The 23,500-nt window shown below is 37.5% G+C and overlaps 1 protein-coding gene across 1 annotated transcript in view; it reads left to right on the forward strand.

Annotated features, from left to right (window-relative positions):
- LOC145674674 (uncharacterized) overlaps window positions 1–20,365 on the forward strand; it is a 59,631-nt gene extending 39,266 nt beyond the window's left edge. Inside the window, exon 5 of the mRNA XM_081744901.1 lies at window positions 20,055–20,365. Coding sequence (XP_081601027.1) covers window positions 20,055–20,170 — 116 coding nt within the window. The 3' untranslated portion in view covers window positions 20,171–20,365. The remainder of the gene's footprint in view (window positions 1–20,054) is intronic.
- Window positions 20,366–23,500: the final 3,135 nt, after the last annotated feature.

Genomic DNA, 23,500 nt, shown 5'->3' on the forward strand with positions numbered 1-23,500 from the left:
TCAGACTCGTCAGTACAATTTCGATCGAAAGATTAATTCAGCTCTAAATTTTCTTTGGACAATTCCAAGCGTTCATCGGGCTCTGAAATAAAGTGAACATTTTTTGTCAATATCTAATATAGCAAGCGAGATATAAGGAATTATGTATTTTATGACGTCGTAAAAATAGAGACCCACATGGATTTGTACTTTTGAGTATTTGCTGTAAGAAGAAGAAATTTCAGAAAACAACCGTATATACCTTAATAGACAATTAAATGGGCGGGGGCACAGTGGCTTAGTGGTAGAGTGCTTACCTCTGGTGTATTGGGTTCTTGGTTCGATCCACGGCCAAGTCAGTTTGTAGTGGACATCGTATTCGTGGGTTTTCTCGGGGTACTCTCTTTCCTCCCACCTTTGCATTCCATCAATTCTGTCAACAACATTCACTTGCTTTAATCATAATCTCCCTGAGACTAAAATGCATAATCGTGGGTCGCTACACTGAAATATTTCCTTTTATTTAATTTTAAAATTAAATAGGGAGTTAAGTATGATCGTATTTCTATGGGTTAAGTGAATACTCCAATAGTTTCTGCAAAAAAAAAAAAAGATTAGTTAAATACCCTACCACTAAGCTACTGTGTCCCCGCCCACTGAATTGTCTATTAAGGTATATACTGTAGTTTTCTGAATTTTTTTCTTATAGGAAAGACCCAAAAGTACAAATCCATAAAGATCTCTATTTTCACGTCATAAAATATATAATTCCTTATATCTTAGTTACTATCTTAGATATTGACAGCGAATTTTCATTCTTTTGCACAGCTCGATGAACCCTTGGAATTGCCTGAAGAAAACCTAGGACTGAACTAATCTTTCGATCGAAATTGTACTGAGGTACTGATTTAACCCATAGAAGTACCATCTTATTTAATTTTGTTGCGACCAATAATTGTTTCCAAAATTTCAAGCTTTTATTTCACAGTGTTTCTCCAGATGTTAGATGTACTAGCTGGAAGTTTTGGGTAAATACATATTTCAAATACTGTTTACAAATGTCAGATTATATTTTCAAAAGCTTTTAAAATTTAATTTTGGTAGACTCCATGATGTTCTAACACCCCATGAAGATATCTAATTACTTTAAGATGAAATTGCTACTGGTGTTTATTAACTTTCCATGACCGATTTCGGAAATTTTAGCATCTAACACGAAAACCCCTAAACTGTGTTGGTCCTCCCTTTATTTGACAACATCTTGATAGCCGTTAGTCATATTTTAATTCAATTTCCGAATTGTAGCGTCAAGTATGCAAGCCCCACATACCTATAGTTTATTCCCCCCCCCCAAAAAAATCAGTTCTTTACATTTTAGAGACATGTATTTCCATATATCTAAAATGCAGAAATTAGGTACCGCATTGGAACCCCATTGGAGTACTCACTTACTTTTGCATAGCAAGGTAAAAACGCCAGTGGTTCTCACTTTAAGTTTGAAAACATACTATTTTGTCTCTTCTCTGAGCATCGTGAATCTGTCGGAGCTGTACCATAGTTGGAAAGACTCACTGATCCTTCCTATAGTGACCATGTAGTCAGAATTCAAAAAGGAGTAGCCCTTGAAGAAAAAACAATATTTTAAAATCCTTGCACCAGTAGTCGTCACCTTAAAATCAAAATGTTCCAGTAGTAGTCAGGATTTTCTACCAGTGTTCATCACTCAAATAACTTGACAATTTATTCAAAAACGCACTGTGTATCAGTTTAGGGTTGAGAATACAATATAAAGTAGTAAGCTTAATAACTTTGCATCACTTTTAGCACTCAAGAAAGAAAATAAAAACGTTTTTACATACTTTTTAAAGCAATTTCAGAAAGAAAAATGTTAACTGAATTCAAAAGTTAACTGTATATCACTTCCACGTTAAGAGTACAATATTAAATACTATGTTTAATAACTATACGTCACTTTAAACTCTCGAGAATGAACATAAACGTTTGTACATACATTTTAAAAACAATCTGAGAAACAAAATAAGTTAACTGAATTCAAAATTTAATTATACATCACCTTAAGCTTAAGAATACACTATAAAATGCTGAGATTAATAAAAAATGAAATCTTTAAGTTTAACGTCCCACGGTTATGCCGGTTAGGATAAGGAGACGGTGATAATGAGAAATGAGTGAAATGGTGGAATGAAGAAAGTGGGAGGAAACGGGAGAACCCCGAGAAAACCCACGAGCAAGGTGTTTGTCCACCACAAAGTCCACACGGCGCGAGTTGGGATCGAACCAGGGACCCCAAGCACCGGAGGTGAACGCTCTACCACTGAGCCACCGCCCCCCCTGAGATTAATAACAATGCATTACTGAAGAATGAAAACAAAAATATTTTAGCTACCTATATTGTATTTACATGTTATTTCTCATTAACATTTTTTTTTTTGATAACTCATGATCAAGTCTAGGGATGCGCAAGAGAAAAGATTTGAGGTTGTCTCCTCTCGAAAAGGTGCCGCGAAAGTTGTCTCGTCTCGAAAACTGGATCCGTTTCTATTGGAAAAGCTCTATCTTGTCTCGAATTTCGTAACAAAAATTGTCTCGTCTTGTCTCGTGCGCATCCCTAATCAGGTCCATAGCCAAAAACTTCATTTCGGAGGGTGCTCGATAGGGCTTTGGGATATCCGAATTTAGATATAGATAATCGATGTCGACAAACTATCGAAACTTGTTCGAAATATCGAAAAATACAGCAATATCGAAATATAAACAATATCAAAAATCGAAAATATAGAAATATGAAAGAGATAAAAAATATGGATATATCGAACAAAAATGGATATATGATCTTGGAATACGATTTGGTGGAATAATGAGGGAGAAAAATAATCATTGATTAAATATTAAATTGAAAAGAAATAAGAGCCTGACGCTCAAATACTTATCTATCCGGCACCCATCTTGATCCCCATAAAATATCATGAAGTGCTTCATTGATTCTAAACCCAATAATAGTAATTTAACAATAAACACAATATATAATTTACTACGCACCTTGAAATGTAGAAATTAATGATTGTAATCCCCAGCTTTCCAATAGACCTTTGATTTCTCCAAATGAAGATTCGGATATCTTGTTTCTTCTCAAGCAATAATGGGTTACAATAATCAGTTGCAGTCCAAAGCCAAGTCATTAAGTTAAGCATAAATATAAAAGAATTCATTAGTTAGATGCATACAAAATCCTACGCATGTAAATCCGAATCTACTTGTATTAAATTGTAAATTTAAACAAACTAAATTATACTACAGTTATAGTGACATCAAACATACATTAAATAAGGTATACAGGGTGTCTCAAAAGTCCCCTGACATAGGGTAACTCTGTTATTATCAGAGTTACAACAGAATGTAGGAGGGAAAAGCATATCCAATTATGATGTTTTCAATCTAAAGTGAAGGAATTTTTAAAATCGGATGACCCGTTTGCGCTGTACACTCTCTATGCGCCCAATGTGAAATGAAAATGCAACGTTGCCATTTACCTGGACCCACAACAGAAGTGAGTGAAGTTACGGTCTTTTACGCTAACATGTCGATGGCCAGCCCCCGTTTCAAACAGTAACTTCATTCACTTATGTCGTGGGTCCAGGTAAATGACAACGTTGCATTTTCATTTAAAATTGGGTGCATAAAGAGTATACAGCACATTCATCTTGTCCGATTTTTTAAAAAAGTGTTCACTTTAGATTGAAAACGTCATATTTCGAGATGTTTTTCCTCTTACATTTTGTCGTAACTCTGATAATAACAGAGTTACCCTATGTCAGGGAACGTTTGAGACATCCTGTATACATCATAAGAGGTTCCTTTCTTAATTCTACACGGATGTGGTTTCATTGAATGTGAGGTGGGTGATACACATTAGGCCTTTTGGGAGTACGTCACACGGACGACCGTAATTTTGTGTTTAAAATTTTTATGAACTGGTGGGATATGTGATACATATGGCCACGGGCTAGAATTTTCTCAGTATGTCAAATATGCAATCAGATTTCATGCAGCTTAATTTGGTGAAAAGCTATTGCCAATTGAACGTTACATTTACCTCTTTCTTGCAGATGTTGAACCATGCCGTTAGCACGTGAGGAATGGATCGAAATAATCAAACTGTGGGGCGGGAGGAGTATATGTGCAGTGGTTGCCGATTGCAGAGTCATCCACAATGTGACTCTGTGTCACATGTTTCAGTGTCACAGTAATTAACTAAATTTGAGAAGACGGGCACATTCGTGAACATACATCGTAGCGGTTCAAACTCGCGGGACCTTGTTCCTTCCCCATTTTGAACCGGTACATGAAAATGCCATTTACTCCATGTTTGCCTGCGCCGATTTTGAAAATTCCTTCACTAATCGATTTCTCCCGTTGAGTACTACAAGAACCAGTTAAAATCTCGCGGGCCCTTTATTCTTCCCCATTTTGAACCGGTACATGAAAGTGCGATTTTTTTTTTCATGCTTGCCTGCGCCGATTTTGAAAATTCCTTCACTAGTCGATTTCTCTCGACGAGTACTACAAGAATCAGTTAAAATCTCGCGGTCCTTTTTTCTTCCCATTTTGAACCGGTACCTGAAAATGCGATTTTCTTCATGTTTGCCTGTGCCGATTTTGAAAATTCTTTCAGTAATCTATTTCTGTCGTCGAGTACTACAAGAATCAGTTAAAATCTCGCGGGCCCTTTTTTCTTCCCCATTTTGAACCGGTACATGAAAATGCGATTTTCTTCATGCTTACCTGCGCCGATTTTAAACATTCCTTCACTAATCGATTTCTCTCGTCGAGTACTACAAGAATCAGTTAAAATCTCGCGGTCCTTTTTTCTTCCCACTTTGAACCGGTACATGAAAATGCAATTTTCTTCATGCTTGCCTGCGCCGATTTTGAAAATTCCTTCACTAGTCGATTTCTCTCGACGAGTACTACAAGAATCAGTTAAAATCTCGCGGGCCCTTTTTTCTTCCCATTTTGAACCGGTACCTGAAAATGCGATTTTCTTCATGTTTGCCTGTGCCGATTTTGAAAATTCTTTCAGTAATCTATTTCTGTCGTCGAGTACTACAAGAATCAGTTAAAATCTCGCGGGTCCTTTTTTCTTCCCCATTTTGAACCGGTACATGAAAGTGGGATTTTTTTTCATGCTTGCCTGCGCCGATTTTGAACATTCCTTCACTAATCGATTTCTCTCGTCGAGTACTACAAGAATCAGTTAAAATCTCGCGGTCCTTTTTTCTTCTCATTTTGAACCGGTACCTGAAAATGCGATTTTCTTCATGTTTGCCTGTGCCGATTTTGAAAATTCTTTCAGTAATCTATTTCTGTCGTCGAGTACTACAAGAATCAGTTAAAATCTTGCGGGCCCTTTTTTCTTCCCCAAGCCAATATTTTTTTGTATATTTTGAATGTATTCAAGTATGGAACAAAAGTATTATATAATTCCCTTAGTAGGCTTCTCAACTTAATATTTTTCAACTTAAATTTTATTTATTTTAATTATTTATTTTCTTGTGACTCAATATTTAATTGCAATCGTTCATTGGGGAGAAGGGTGGCCATTCTCAAATATATAAATATAGTATTCTTAAAATTTATGTGTTCTCGTACTATTAGTTTCTTCCACTAGACCTGGAAATTGCAAAATTAATACCTGGAAAACCTGCAAAATTCAGGGAAATTGAGTTCCATATTTATGTATGAACACTGCTATTTACAATTTTTTTTTTTCGAATAGGGAGAACTGTACGAAAGGGTGGTTTGAGAATAGTATAACAGTAGGTTTCTGGGAGTGTTGTTCGAAATGAAATCTTTAAGTTTTACGTCCCACTATTATGCTGGCTAGGCTCAAGATGACGGGGTGTTGTTCGGTGGGGGTCAATGTTGCCAATTTTGGGTAAAGTCGCTAAATAAGGGGAATTCGACCTCAACGATAGCGTAGGGTGACCATAAAATTTTCAGTTAAAAACGGGACAGGTTCTTGCAACACTAGACTTGTAGATCTACCTTTGTTCTTATCAGTGCCTTGATATCAGAGTTCCCCCTCTCTCTCTTCGTTACAGAGCGGGTACTTATGAAAAAGGAAAGACACGTTGAAGTTTGTTTAACACACAACCAACTGCTAAAACCTCTGCTGCCTTTCGAGCAGTACTGCGAACTATAGAGTATGTTTAATATAGGGATTTTCAGTTCAATTTTTGCCGCTTTGTTATTATTAATACTTTTAAAAGGAGTAAAGGTACTGGGTTTGTTATTTACTTCTTTCATTTACATAAAACGGGACGAATACTACTTTTTTCCATCTACTGACGGGACGGCCGCGACACGCCCCTAAAACGGGACTGTCCCGGTCAAAACGGGACGTATGGTCGCCCTACGATAACGACAAAAAAAAATTCCGATTGGAGACTTTTTTGGGTGATTTTTAAATGACGATTTACCTACTTACACATTTAGCGACTTTTTGCTGCAAACAAAATGTTCATCTGTAGAGAAGCATTATTAGTTCAAAACAGTTTTTACGTTCTTTTTTTCTGTTTGTTTGTTTTAATCAGCGCAAGTGATGAAGAGTTTGGAAATACAGCGTACTCACTACTTCACAATCCTGCATTGTTATGTTACCCTTGCCCTCTAACGAAGAATAACTACAAACTTGATGTCCTTTAGTTCGCAGAGTTTCCGTTGAGAGACACACGTAATACATCATTACCGATAGCAACAAGATTAGCTATAGATGCGTGAAAAAAGGCGAAGAAGGTGTTTGTTATATTTGTCCTCTGGGGTCTTTTAATTATTCTGCACTTTTTCTTTTACAAAAAATTGCTTAACGTAAGTACTGTAGTGTTAATTATTTCGGAACTATTTTGACCACAACATGAACAAAAGTACCCGAAACAACCTGAAATGATCCCTGAATTAAAGGATTGGTTGCACCCTGTTTACAAAGATGTGAATAGAACCAGCGGCGCAAATCTGTCTTCAACATTGGGGGGGGGAAGGGGAGGGTAAGACCGTTACCATACTTTTTTTGGCGATGTCCAAAATACTTATGAAGTTGAAAAACAATGTTGTGGAGGATCAGAGTTGTCTTTAGCGTTAGGAGGCTGCAGATTTGAGGCTTATTCTGGGGGACATCTCACGTTCCTTTGTAGCAATCGGACAAAAATCATCAAATTTCTCCCAAAAAACACATTTCAAATCGGATTATTTGGGAGAAGTCCCCCTCAGTTCCAAGATTGAAGGGGACATGTATCCGTCATCCCCCCCCCCCGGGATTTGCGCCAGTGAGTAGAACATATTGTTTAGTTTACATCTACAACTTTTACAATGCTTATAGACAATGAATTTCTCGATTATTTCTTATAGCGACTTTTCACCCAAAATTGGAGTCGTCACCTCTCGTTTCGCAAACTTATTGCCAACATTTTAGAAACTGGTTGCGGGGAGAGCTACAATGGATGATTCAAGTTATTTCGTCGCTTCCGCTGTGAACCTAAGTACAAGATTCCAAAAGTCACATTTTTTTGGTTCCAAACAATATGTCTGCTGGGTGAAAGCATAGACTGGAATGTGTTGCCTTTCCTACCTTATCTTTAATCCCATAGTAGCTCCTTTCCCAAAGTTAAAAAAATGCAATTCTTCCTTTCTTAATAGTACTTATGACCCAAAGTATTACGTAAGCATTGTATGTTACTTATGTAGCTCACAGAGCCGCAGCTATGGGCGAGCAAGCAAAGCACGTGTCCCGGGCGCGTGGTTGGAGGGGCGCCTAAAAGAGAGGTTATATATTAGTACTTTTCCTGGCGGTATTTAATACTTTTCATCAGAGTGCGAAATCATGAAATCAAAGTGAGAGGAAAAAATGAAATGAAATCTTTGAGTTTTACGTCCCACGGTTATGCCGGTTAGGCTAAAGGAGACGGTGATTATGAGAAATGAATGAAATGGTGGAATGAAGTAAGTGGGAGGAAATGGGAGAACCCCGAGAAAACCCACGCACACGGTGTTTGTCCACCACAAGGTTCACTTGGCGGGGCTAGGATCGAATCCGTGACCCCAAGCACCAGAGGTGAACGCTCTACCACTGAGCCACCGCGGCCCTAAAAGTGAGAGGAGACTGGAGGAGTGAAGAGAGAGAGAGAGAGACAGAGAGAGAGAGAGAGAGAGAGAAGAAAACGCTCGCACTTTTACACTTCAAAGTAAATTAAGTCATTTATTTTTTCTGTCCCCCTCCTCCCCCTCCCCTAAGTTCTACTGTCAAAGTAAATAGCTAAAAACACTCCCAGGCCAGAACCGCATCTACGTTGGAAATTTGATCGAGATCGGTCGGTCGGTGCAAGAGATTAAGAAAAAATGAAATGAAACCTTTGAGTTTTACGTCCCACAGTTATGCCGGTTAGGCTAAGGGAGACGCTGATGATGAGCAGTGAATTAAATGGTGGAATGAAGTAAGTGGGAGGAAATGGGAGAACCCCGAGAAAACCCACGCACACGGTGTTTGTCCACCACAAGGTTCACTTGGCGGGGCTAGGATCGAATCCGGGACCCCAAGCACCAGAGGTGAACGCTCTACCACTGAGCCACCGCGGCCCCCGGCCGGGAATCGAACCCGGGTGTCCCACGCCAAAGGCGTGTTCACTAACCACTTAGACACGAGGGAGCTCATCTGTGAGGCAGTGTAAACCCCCCAAAAAAGAAAGAAAATAAACGCACACTGGATGTTTGCGCAACTGAGGATCAAAACATTCTCAATGGAGTATGAGAAATAGTAAACGTCAATCAATGTGTGCTTTTGCTTATTCATTACTTCGTTAATACTTAATTCCTTCTAGAAATAGTGAAACAATACTATGAGGAAACACTAATTAAACTAATAACAATTACGTTGTATTTCTTACCATACCGTTTTTACCACCCATAGAATTTCAACCTAGCACTATACTGCATTAGTCACGCCGTAACGAAAGCTGAAATTCAAAGACCTGGCACTCGTAACTGTTGAAGCTGTGTTGTAGCTACCTGTATATCACGCGGCCTGCGTTGGTACTCCTCAACATAAATACGTCACAGCCCAAAGCCAGGAAACATCACAAACAGAAGACAGGGGCACAAGCAGTGCCTGACACTTCACGAACTCAAACCCACCAAGACTTAACTCAACATGACCTTCAATTACGTTCTAGAAACCAAACCAGTGCTAAGGCACAAACTCACCAACTTCCTATATGAAAACACAAGAAAAAAATCTAACGCTTTGGTTCCAAAGTGATGACATAACAATAATACTAAAAAGGTTTTAATTTTCAGTAACCCAAACATTAATTAACTAGGGAACATAACAAAGCAAAAATAAATAAATAAAAATAAATTAAATTAAAAAATAAAAACCTGACAAGTAAGCTCTCCTTGACTACTTTTTTTTCTTTTAAATTTCAGTGAGGCTGTAAAATATGTCAATATATTCGTATATATATATATATATATATATATATATATATATATATATATATATATATATATATATATATATATATATATATATGTATATATATATATATATATATATATATATATATATATTTCATTGTAAACAAGTTCTTTAAACAAAAGAAAGCTCTGAGAGCGCTTACCTCTGACGCGGTAGGTCCCTGGTTCGATTCCTGCTCCCGACAAATAGGCTTTTGGTGAACACTGTAGGTGTGGTTATTCTTAAGACTTTCCAGTTTCCTTACATTTTCTTGATTCCACCATTATCATGTATCTCATCGTCACCTTCTCTCTTACATTGATGTACAATCATGGGGCGTTAAACTAAAAGAAAAAAAATCTTGCAAATATCCTAGTAAAAATGAGTTTTCTAAACTACACTAGTGGCCCCGCGTAGCGTATTCGCTAACGCTCTCGCCTTCGGTGCGAACGGTCCCGGGTTCGATCCCGGTGGGGGAACTCGGTCGAAAAAGTATCAAAAGATTTTAAGTCCAGCCATCCTGAATGAGGTTTCCTTGGCTTTTCCTCATTCACAGCAGGCAAATGCCGGAGTGGTACCTAACATATAGGTCCCAGGCCGTTTTCTTCCTTCCCAAATCCAAAAATGAAAATGAAATCTTTGAGTTTTACGTCCCACGATTATGTTGGCTAGGCTAAAGGAGACGATGATGAGTAATGTATGAAATGGCGGAATGAAGAAAGTGGGAGGAAACGGGAGAACCCCGAGAAAACCCACGCACACGGTGTTTGTCCACCACAAAGTTCAATTGGCGGGAGCTGGGATCGAACCCGGGACCCCAAGCACCAGAGGTGAACGCTCTACCACTGAGCCACCGCGGCCCCTTTTTTCCCCAATCCATTCTTCCCTTCCTTTCCCCGGATAGTGTGATCACCGAGGGAAGTCATCCCTCATATGCGACGGGCTAACAAGGCCATTGATGCCGAAAGCCCAGAAATCTAAATCCTAAATCTTCACTACACAAGGGAATTTTCGCGCTGAAAACGGTTTATTAGCAATTATGTTAAGCAGCCCTGTAGTAAATCTGCACCAAGTAAGAAATCGTCACATATAAAACGGAATGAATAAACACATAACATTCATTTTGCTACCTTGAAATGTAAAATGTTTCAAAACATTAATATTCAAAGATTTCTCAAAATTCAGATTCACCCATTCCATTGTCCATTGTCCACCCATTCCACCCAATCATTAACGAGTTTTACAATAGTAAGAATTGTATTCATAAACTACATTACTTACTTAGTACTATATTAAAGCAAGTTACACTAAAAGAATATATAATTAATGGAATATTTAACTAAAGTAATAGTTAACTAGTGTACTTACCCAAGCATTTGTTTCCTTCCTCTCTTCTTTTCCGTTTGTAAACAACCTCGTTTCGCAAGCAAAAGACGGTAGTTCAATGACGTCAGCCATGGCGAAAGAAAGAGGTGTCTATAGGCGGCCTGGATCTCACACACAGATGGACGTATTTAACATATAGCTGAAGTATTTAACATACGTATACGTATGTAAAATACGGAAGATTGTTAGATGTCAGACATCCTGCAGCGACATGATGTAATATCTAAGCGGGTAAAAGGCAGTACCTATGTAGTATATGGATAAAGTACGCTCCGTACAGATTTCCTTAGTAAACATAACGAATCCTTGTATTTGTACAATATACCGCTGTCCGGATAATGGATTTTTCTCAGTGTACCAGTAGACGTTGTAAAAAATCTTCAGGCAAGACAGGTAAGTTTTAGTAAAAAGCTCGATAAAGATATTCAAAACAGACTCCCTAATAATATAGACATCCTTCATAAAGTGTCGTTTTTCAGTGTGAATGAGAATTTGAAGCCAGTGAAACAGTCTTTACTGACTTACCTTTAGCTTTTACTTTGGAATTTGATGATAATATCGATAAAACTGTAAATCAGTGGCGAACATAAATTTCATGAAATGGGTAAATAATCTTGAGCTGAAGAATTTTTCCAAGAAGGAAATCAGTATACAGATGCTGAAGGTGAAAGTCCGTTTTCAGAATTAGTTTCGTTGGCTTTTTATTCATAGTAAGATTCCGTAATTATGTAGGGGAAGCTAACAAGTTAACCTGGTAGCCCCCCATTAAAGCAAAATTGATCGCAATTGGACCAGATCGTTTGATTGCTAACCATTGATTGTAGTTGATTGTATGTGAGGATTTAGGATTTAGATTTCTGGGTTTTCATCATCTAAGGCCATTTAGCGCGTCAAGTTTGAGGGATGACGTTCCTCGGCGAGTACACTATCCAGGGACATGGAAGAAAGAAAGTATTGGGGAAGGAAGAAAGCGGCCTGTGACCGATAAGTTACGTACCACCCTGGCATTTGCCTGATGTGAATGAGGAAAACCCAGGAAAACCTCATTCAGGGTGGCTGGCCTGAAAAAGCGTTTTACACTTTTTGGACCGAGTGCCCTCACCGGGAATCAAACCCGGGACCGCTCGCATTGATTGTATTTGAGTGACTAATGACGTAATACACATAATACTAATGCATTGTATACTGAGTTGCTTATCTTTAAAAGCTGATAAATTCTTCATTATTGTCTAAATAATACGGTAATACAGTGGTTAGTTTTATTGAAAGGATGAGTATTGCTGCTGTCGTTAAATTAACAAATTATTGGAGGGAATTCAGAATAAAAACCAAGAGTTTTTATTTTCCCCTTTGCCAAATACAATGTTTTATTTACATATAATTACAAATGTTAATCCAATGATCACATAATATAAAAAGAGATTGCTATTAAAATTGACGATTTGCTATATTAAAGGAAACCAAAACTTGAAACTTAGGTCACCAAAATGACAGCGTTTTTAAAATGAAAAATACAAAATAGAGTAAAAATACAGATTGGTGTGCAGTTCTTTGTCGTCCACCCATATTTCAAGTTAGGATTATTTTGAGTGTTGATTTGGGTTTGAATTTGAAACCTAATGTGAACCTGAATGCTTTTTTTTGTTTTTTCGTGTACCTTTGTATATTTGAAAAATTGCATCATTCTCAACCCTGAGGTTCACTATAATTACTTTGTTTTTTTCCTGATGGTTTTGAATGACACGAGAAAATATGTGATTGCCTGAGACTAATATGTTTGTCTAATTTTTTTGTTACATTTAGATTTTTTTACCTAATATTTACATTTTTAATAGTTGCCACAAAAATAACAACACAAAAATAATATTTGCAATTTCAGAGTTTTCTAACATTAGAGTAAAATTTTTAATGTTTTTTTTTATATAAAATATATTCATTTTTTAAACTCTGTTTTTAGATTTTTATTACATTATGTTCGTGCAATAACTTTACCAATTTCTAGGTTTTATACTATGAATTATCTAACACCAAAACAGTGTTTCGGGTCTAACAAGGAGAAGGCAGACTTTGGTAAGTGAACTTTGGGGCCATTTTTTGCGAGGTGATAGTGCAAATTTAAAGAGTTAATATTACAAACTGCGAGAACGCAATGGGCAAAAATAACGGAGGAAAAGTGTCTCCTATCGTCTTCAAAAAAGTTTTCTACTCCCCACATATAACGTACGACGCGCAGTTTTGTCAATTGATGGCGTGGCAGAGTGAGGAAAATCTGTGATTCATATGGAAAGGGCCCCGGGTTCGATTTTCGTTCGAGTCAAAATTTGTGTTGTTTTTTGCTTCAACCAATATTTTTTTTGCTAGCCGTGGCTAGCACCCACCCAAAGGGTTACGCCCTTTATTTGGGAAGAGAATGAAGGATGAACTGTATGTGGAAGGCAATTGTAGGGAGGCAAAGGAGATTTCATAAACTTTATTATAACCATGTTTTCCAGAGTGCAGGACATTATGGCCTTTAACCATAATCATAAGCATAGGTAAAGGATAGGAACACTATCGAACAATGCATCAGAAGAGTGATAAGAGCTGAATAGTGGTGATAAAATGAAACTATGAGGTGCACTTCACATCACAACACAACACAGATAGGAGTGTTAGACAGACGAATGAATGTTATCTTCTGTCCAGGGGCTGCTCTGGACGCAATGAGGACGAGGGGAGCCCAATTAGTACGGGAGGATTACTGTGCAACATAAGATGGAGTGATGTATGATGGGGGGATGGCAATGAGAAAGTCATCAAGAAGTTGCAAGTCCGGACTATTTGGCGGGAGAACGTAATGGTATAGAGTCAACAGCAGAGAGAGTGAGGAAGGCTGTATAATAAAAGAGGGTTTGCGGAGAGTGGCTTCGTGATGCATGGCAAAAACAGTAGTGGATGGTGAGTCTGGAATCGCTTCGTAACGTACCGGAGTCTGAGATCTTCCAGGTGGTAAAGGATATGCGGAAAAGGCGTTTTCTCGTACAAGTCTCTGGTTGGGCTTGGTAATCTTATGCGGAAGGCAAGGCGGAGGGCGTGCCGCTCAAGAATTTGGAGTCTCCGGTAGTATGATTCGGGTGCAGAAAGCCAAGCCGTAAATCCATATGTTAAGACAGGTCGTAAAAAAGCTTTGTAGGTGTTAAGAAGGATGTGAGGTTTTAATCCCCAGTTAGTCCCAGTTAGGCGTCTGAGTAGATTCAGACGGTTTGTTGCTTTAAGAGCAAGACTTTTGAGATGGGCAGACCATTTCAAATGGGAGTCGGAGACAATGCCCAGATATGTCACAGTGGGACTTGCAGCAAGGGGTTAACCTGCAATCTCGGTTCTGAGGTTGTTCGGATTGCGATGGACACGACTACGTTTACCGGGTGGTAGAAAGGTAATTGCTTGGGTTTTATTGGCGTTAAGTTTAAGGCGCCACATATCACACCATTGAATGAATGCGTCTATGGCAGTTTGAAGGATGTGGTTGATATTGTGAATAGTTGTCGCCGTTGACAGGAATGCCGTATCGTCCGCATACTGAAAAAGACTGACGTTTGGAGGAAGAGCAGGAAAGTCAGCAACATAAATAAGTAAAGAAGCGGGGACAGGGCAGAGCCTTGAGGAACTCCAGAGTGGATAAACACAGGGTGAATTGGACATTATTGATAGAAACATAGGTCAGGCGGCTAGAGAGAAAATGGTAAATGAAGCGAATGTAACAGATTGGAAGTCGGAAAGAAAATAGTTTGTACAGAAGGCCGAGATGCTACACTTTATCGAAAGCCTTTTCTAAATCGAAAAAGACGAGACAGGAAGGCTTAGATTGATTGAAATGAGCAGTGATGTACGTGGTCAGACGGAGGAGTTGATCATTGATACTGTAGTTTGGGCGGAATCCAGCCTGATGAAGGGGAATTAGGTTGTGATCGGCAAGATGTGTGTGGAGGCGAGAGACCAGTATCCGTTCAAGTATTTTGCTGAAAACGAGGGTGAGTTCAACCTATAAAGTAGCCATTTGTAACTATAAATAAAATATTAATTCATCATATGTTTATAATGAATAAAACAACAGAAATTTCCAAATCACTTGTAAAATCTTTCAATGTTCCATGTTAAGAAGTAAGAAAATTTAATCTATTCCGTAAATATACTGATATCACGAGTTATATTATGGTTACGACAGTCGTTGTGTAAAAAATGTTCTTGACGCTTCGTGTCTACATCTGTTGACAGTGTGCGAATTACAAGGGAGTTGAGGGGGAAATCCCCTTTGCTAATACTGGATGCTGCTATAGCCATAGGAGATTTCCTCCTCATTCCCCTTGTAATTCGCACACTGTCAACAAATGTAGACACGAAGCGTCGAGAACATTTTTTACAGAACGACTGCGGTAACAATAATATATGGTGAATTAATAATTTACTTATAGTTACAAATGGCTACTTTATTGGATGAAGCAAAAAACAAAAAAAGTTTGACTCAAACGGGAATCGAACCCTGACCCTTTGCAATTGAGTTGCAGATTCTTCTCACTCTGCCACGCCGTCACTTAATACATTTGTGCGTCGTACAATATACGCGGCGAGTAGAAAACTTTAAGACGGGTTTTCTCCATTAGTTTTGGCCATTGCACTCTCCCAGTTTGTAATATTAACTCTTTAAATGTGCACTACCACCTCGCAAAAATGGCCTTTGAAGTTCATTTACTAAAGTCTGCCTTCTCCTTGTAAGACTTAGGTGAATTACTGTTTCCTACAAGACTGGAGAGATATATCTTCACAGTGGATTAAACAAAATAATAATTTAAAACGCAGAAAAGGAAGAGAGAGTGAAGTAAAAATCACTAATATCAGTTCCGTTTCTCTATACTTGGCGTGACTCGGAGGTCACCATACTGAATTTTAGTGCCGTTGTTCATGATTTGAGTCTTACCCATTCGAACTATTTTCGCGCGCCGTGCGTGTGTCTAAAATTCAAATTTCTTGATAACCTTGATTTGATGTGGCAAATACGAGTAAAAGAACGAATATATTACTTGGAATTCTTTTCTTTTGAAAGACTGATAATCAGGGCCGGCTTTACCATACGTGCATTTGCATGGAGCGGCAAAAAGGCACAACTATATTAAAATAAATACTTCTTCTTGGAAACAAACTTTATGACGATGGTAGTTAAATTTACCGAGCTGAACTATTTGAATACTGCATTAATAAATCATGTTTAGGTCACATTAGTTTAAGGTCACATGGACAGTGCTAAGGCAAATGGTCAAACAAATCCCTGCATGAATTGCTTGATTGTTGTCAAACACAAGAACTCAATTCTCGAACAGTAGCTAACACTTGTTATATTTAGTTAACTATCACAGTTTTGATATGAAAATAAGTCTTGTGTTTGTCACAAACAAGCTTCATATCAGTGAAGGTGGAAGCATTTTTTTAACAGATGTAGAAGGGAAATCGAGAAATAAATATAAAAGAACTAGTTGAGTTTGAAGCTCGATTTTTAATTGTATAAAAAGGATTACCATATTTCCTCTGCAGGTGTGTTTTCCTTATCTTTTACTAACATAATGGTTTATTATTTAAAGAAATAAACATACATAACGAGATTGTATTTGAAGTGTTTAAGCCTTTCTGAGTGCGAGTCCACTTTCTCTCCCCTTCGTTGTTCATGATGGGGTAGCATACTTAAATCGTGGTTTTTAAGATTTGTTCCTTCTGTGGAAACGAAGGGGGGGGGGAGAATGATGCCATTGAACATGGCGGCAAATTGCCTAGTGCCGACCCTGCTGACAATCTTCGACTTACCCATTAAAATGCACTGTGAAGATGTCAGTGTTCTGATTGTACACACGGAAGAGAAAGTATTTGACAGTTGACAAATTTTCTCTTGCCAATAACTCAGGAACAAGTGCATTAATTTGAATCTTTTTGTTGTTGTTGTCCTTAGAATAGTGAAAATTTGATAACTTGCCAAAATCGGTACTCTATTATGTTAATTTATTGTTGAGTTATTACGGAAAGAAATTTTGTCAACTGAAAAATACTTTCTTTTGTGAGTGTACGTCATATTAAAAGTGCCTACTAAGCACACGAACGCATTGAAGTCTGTTAAAACCATGGCAACGCTTGATTTCATCATTGCATGTTTCCTTCTATAGTCATATGAGACAGAAATGAAGAACACATTTTGCATGTCTCATGAGGGACGTACTAGAAGGTAAAATGGAAGCAAAATAAGGAAGACTGTGAAAGGGATCACTTAAAACTCATGAACTATACTTAAAAAAAGCAACCGCTGTGTAAAGACGAAAGTGCTGAGACCCACCTGTAATACCATAAGCTTTAATGTTTGCGGCAAGTTACCCACCTGTAATACCAGAAGATATGATTATGATGAAACCGATCATAAAACAACACCATGAAAGAGTGTTAAAGTGTTGTTTGGTCCGCGTGTTGACATTCGTATTACGTAAAACTTAGTCTTTCTAAGATTGACCTTCAAAATTTCCACTAATACTAGCTGAACCTGCGCTCTCTACACAGCGCATCATTCGCATATGAGCATAAATCTCCTTCTCATTCCTCACAACATATGTACATGTCCCTTTACAGACACAAGTGAAAGACGTATTGATTTTAAAAAAAAATCGGCAAGGAGTATCATAAAGGAGAGATTTTTTCGATTATTTTTTCTTAATATCTCGCATTGTTTGCAAAATGCGAGCCTACTTCCGGTTGGAGTTTCTAATTCATGTATGACGTGTTTTCTTTCTTCTTGCATGCAGTATGTAATAAGCAAATACATTATATATACAATTAATTATAATGTCAGTTATATATGGTGTTCATTGGGCAAAACACACAAAAAATAAAGATTTGTCTTAGACTCGAGAAATTGTTATCCTTCCTTTTTCATTATTATTTGTCCATGAAACATACGCCTGAGACATATGCAACCTCAATATACATAAATGTGGTGTTGGAATGTATAACGCGTAGGATATGATGCTTTAGATTTTTTAATTCCAACGCTTCCAGTGTACCCTAAAAAATGTAATAAAGAAATAATGCCCATGTTTTTTTTAAATATTCAATTAGACCTGGACAATCTACGCAAAATTTCCAATCGATCAGTGAAAACGTCATCTTTCCAGAGCCTGTAGTTTCCGAGATCTCATTGTCGAAAGGATTGACCACAAACATATAAATATCCTCAACGTATAGTTTAAAAGAACTCGGAAGGTGAAAGCACAACTCACATGCATTGATTTTAGAGAAGGCTTATTAAAATACAAAGGCTTTGAACAATAATTTTATATCATAAACTTTATGAAAAAGATATAGTTAATTAATTTGGACTATTTAAAGTTCAAATACTTAAGATGTTTGTCTCTGTTAAACGTGAAATCATACATAACCGTAAATGAAAGATTTGGAAGCCAAAGGTATAGGTTGGAGCTCAGGCATTTTTAGTTGGTATTGTAGCATTTTAATAGATAGATATTACTTACGCTCCAGTAACAAGGTACATTTGCGAAGTGTCCTCTCGGAATTCGAGTAAAATTAAATCAAATGCAAAGTTCTCCGCGGCCCAATGGGTTTTGTACTTATTATAGCGGCCCATACCAGTAATTTGTATATTTATGGGCCTTCATATAACCGGAATTCAATCATACACTACTATAACGCTCGGACACAAAATTGCTTTTAGTTTCTTTAGATGTAACTGGACATGAATGTGGGTATATTCAAAACCAATTGGATGAAGTACTGCTTCTTTGACATGTGTTACTCATCCCGGATGCCATTTTGGATCAGTTATATTGGATTCAAATTTTGCTTTTTAAATGGGAATTGGTGCAAAGAATACATCAAATTCATATACATTTTTTTTTTCGGAAATTCATTGGTGTAGTGAGTTTTACCGTAGCTTGTACCGTTTTAAAAGCTTTCTTACATGTTAAATGTCAGGCACTTCCCGAATATTGAATCAAATAGAAAGTTGTGCAGAACTTAGTGTCTTTTATGTAGTTTATTGTTGACGAAATATTGTCTAACAGTACATACATACAGACACACAGAAATCAATACCGAAATGGCAGGTCTTCACACAAATCTGAAATGGAATGAAAAAATGAAATCTGTAAGTTTAACGTCCCGCTGTTATGCCGGTTAGGCTAAAGGAGACGGTGATAATGAGAAATGAGTGAAATGAAGAAAGGGGGGAAACGGGAGAACCCCGAGAAAACCCACGAGCATGGCGTTTGTCCACCACAAAGTACACACGGCGCGAGCTGGGATCGAACCAGGGGCCCCAAGCACCGGAGGTGAACGCTCTACCACTGAGCCACCGCGCCCCCACTCACCCAAATCTGGTTGTATCTGGATTTACATTAGGCATTTTAACCGTAATACAATACTTCCTTGTTATAGTATAACATGGAAGTAATAACAATCACTCACAGAAATGTAATAAGATTATGACACTAATGTTGGTAAAGAGTTTGTTTGTATCTACAGTATATTTCCAGTTAGAAATTGTTTTGATTTGTCAACAACAAAAACAAAAGCGTAACTGATATTACTCTGGAATGTCTAGTCGCAAAGTACCTGGAGGGATTTAACATGCAATACCTTCCAAACGGTACAAGCTATGGTAAAATTCACTACACCAGTTAATTTCCGAGATAATTGGACATGAATTTGATGTATCGCACGCACCTGTTCCCATTTGAAAAAACAAAAGTTGAATCCAATATGGCGGCAGGGGTGGGTAACACATGTTAGGGAAGCAGTACTCGATCCAATTTGTTTTGCATATACCCACATTCATGTCCAGTTACATCTAAAGAAACTAAAAGCAATTTTGTATCCGAGCGTTATAGTAGTACACGATTAAATTCCGGATATATGAAGGCCCATAAATATGCAAATTACTGGTATGGGCCGCTAAAATTAGTAAAATACATGGAGAACTTTGCATTTGAATCAATTTTTCATGAATCTCGAGGGGACACTTCGCGCATGTACCTTGTGGGTTATATATATATATATATATATATATATATATATATATATATATATATATATATATATATATATATATTATAACGTGGTGTTTCTGTTTCTCCATCAGAACGTAGGAGCCTTAATGCATTTAGAAAGAGCACCGATGAAGAACTGTACAAAAAGGACCCAATGGACCTAGAAGTGATTCAGGAGGAAGAAGAGGAATTCGAGGCAGAGATGTAATTGAACTAGAGCCTTGCACAGCATCGAACTGGCACGTTTCCGGGCCCTTGGCTTTGTCATAGGCCCCCTTCAAGGGAATCCTTTGTGTTAAAGTATCCGCAACATAACACTAATGCCCATAGCAAACAAGCGTGTATGACATTTTGGACTACATACATCTAGTTTGATGCTAACCATCACTCAACAACAATGACGAAACTGTGCAATTGAATGTATTATATTGTATCAATTGCAATAAATAACTTTTAAAAAAATATTTTTTTTTGCGAGCCCAGTTGGCTGTAATTTGTGCACACACAGGTTACGATACAAAAGGATAAAAATACTGATGAAGAAAAACAGAAAGTTGTTTTTCTAGATAATCAAAAAACACTCAATATAATAAGTTCTGTTTCAGCTCATCACTTGACAAAAAATGAAATCTTTGAGTTTAACGTCCCACAATTATGTCCTTTAGTGCGTTTGCACACGGCAACGATAATATCGGAGGAACCACCGATAATGTCGGCGGTGAAATCGATTTCAATGTACTCAAATCGTAGCTTGCACACGCCACCGACATTATCGGCCGATCCTCCGACACGCAGATGCTGTCGGCGAAGCCCCCGATATTGTCGGCGATATGGCCGACATCGATTTTGTCGGGGGCAATGTTTTCTTATGATTGGATGCACATGCGGCCGATAATGTCGGCCGGCCAGTGGGTTAGATGAAGAGAGTGAGTGACAAGGCGCTGTGTATTCTTGTTTCGTTTCTTGTCTTTGGAATTTTGTTGTTTCCATTTTTTCTATTACAGTTGTATAATAATATTATTATTATCTTGTCCTATAAACAACTTCGGAACAGCTTATTATTATTATTTTTTTTTTACAGTCTCTGTCTTGGAGTAGCTAATTCCCTTTATTAAATAAATATAAAATGTGGTAAGTCTGAAGAGTACTGGTTTCCTTCTAAATAGCTATTACCAAATAGAATATAGGAAATTTAGATAACCAATTTCTTGATTATTTTCCACTCCTTTTTTAATTTTGTTTTTTCTCTCACACACACACTCTTTGATGGTATATTTTTTAATCTGTTAATGCATTTAAATTTTAATACATTTTGGAAATTAATTTAAGCGTAATTTTCAAAGTTTGATACACTGTGAACCAGGCACGTAGCCAAGGGGGGGGGTCCGAGGGGTCCAGACCACCCCTTCGAGACCAAAAATGAAAAAAAATAAGGAAGGATGAAACAAAATGAAATGAGAAAAAAAGAAGGATCAGCGTTAAAAATAATTTAAAAAAAAACTACAGGAAGCTTTTGGTTTCTCTTTCTTATGAGGAGATTTGTATTACTTGCAATACATGGTGGCGAGGTAAGCGAGATATCCTGGAAGAGTCAGGGAACTTGAAATTCCAAGAAAAGTTACGGAATTCTCAGAATTTCTGCTACTAGTCAGGGAGATTTTAAGCTCCCAAAAGCATAGTGCCGTTGTGTAACAGTGTGGCCATTTTTTAATCATAATTTTTCATCATCACATCCTTGCAGTATCAAACACGTTATTTCAAGAACAATTTTAAACTGCTCCTTTAATAACCTGTCATTTGGAACCGACAGTAGCTGATGCAATAATAATAATAAAAAAATATATATGTGGAACGAAATTTCTGTTAGAATTTAATTCAACAGAGAAAGGAATGCAGATATTGTAAACTAGTTTATAAGACATTCTTGAGTATGTACTTTTTATAATAGTTGAGGTCATAATGACACGAAAATTGTTATATTTGAATAAACAGAGGAAGGACGTATATATTGTAAAATCTTTTTCAATACATCTCTTTATTATTATTTTACTCGAGATTTCTTCATAGTTTGTTATCAAAATACTTACAAACATATCCTCATTTTATTGACCTAACAAACCAATACATGTTGATAATAAAGTAGTTTAGATTGATCGATCTCCTGGGCCTTCAGAATTTCATATCCCCCCCCCCTTGTTACGAAATTCTGGCTAAAAGAACCAATATATGTTCCAGAAAATAGTTCAGAATGATCAAGCCCCTGGTGTGATGACCACAGTATTTCATGTCGCGGACCTTCCCCTTTACGAAATCCTGGCTACGTGCCTGTGTAAACATAAGCATATGAAAAAAATCCTGATTATAATTACTTCCTTCTATTTTCATTAGAATTGTATGCAGATCACTTTTCCCGGTCCCACTCAATAAGCAATGATTGAATAGAATATTTGTTGACAAGTCAAAGTAGAATTATTATTATTTTGAAAGGAAACCAGCACAATCAAACACTCTTTGCAAAGCTCCAAGGACAAGTGACTCATTTGGCATTTTCTTGATTGCGATCTCAACAACACGGATGTGACTTCATGCTTCACTTGTTGCAGATTTTTTCTCTCACTTCCAAAACTATCTCAAATCCCGCATTTTTAAAAAGAATTTGTGGAATGGCAATTGAAAACAAAGACCAAAGCTATGTATCCAAGTTTAACCTCTCCTCTTTGTACTGGGATCGACCCCCTCATAGAATTCTGCAGTTTAGCTACAGTGACTGGATAAAAAGGTTGTGTATTATTGCATTCTAACCTTTCTAGTTTTGCTTAGATTTTTAGAGATGGCAAGAATTTTTCCATTCGATATTTTAACCCTTATTGAACTTGTGTAATGTAGACCTTGCATATGGGATAAGATAACAGACTCTTTCAAGGACAGCAAAGCATGAAAAGCCAAAAGCATGGGGAGTTTATGCAAGCCTTGCCCAGGATTTTGGGTTCATTGACAAAAAGAAACGAGAAACGATAGGTATGTATGCAACAGCGCAAATCTGTCTTCAACATTGGGGAGGGGGGACGGGTAAGATCGTTCCCATTATATATCATTGTTCAAAATATTTCTGTGGTCGAGAAACAATGCTGTGGAGGATCAGGGGAGCAGAGTTGTCTTCAACATTGGGAGGCGGGCACTTTTGAGGCTTATTTTGAGTGTACATTAATTTCATCTCACTTTCCTTTCTGGCGACCGGACACAAATAATCAAATTTCTCCCCAAAAAAACACATTTCAAATCGGATTATTGGAGGGGACAATCTCCCCAGTTCCAAGACATGTCCCCTTCATCCCCCCGGGATTTGCGCCAGTGTATGTATGGAGCAATGTAAAACAAAATCACTAATTCGAATCTTATAATTTAATCTTCTATGACATTAGTGTTAATTGCATGGGAAACAAAATAATATACATACAATATGTAACAGTGTTTCAACAAAAATTAAAAACTAATATAGTTTGCAATGTACCGCAGCATAAATTCTCAACGAAACGAA

Source organism: Thermobia domestica, chromosome 17 (assembly GCF_964235325.1).
Source record: "Thermobia domestica chromosome 17, izTheDome1.hap1.1, whole genome shotgun sequence".
Taxonomy (NCBI): domain Eukaryota; kingdom Metazoa; phylum Arthropoda; class Insecta; order Zygentoma; family Lepismatidae; genus Thermobia; species Thermobia domestica.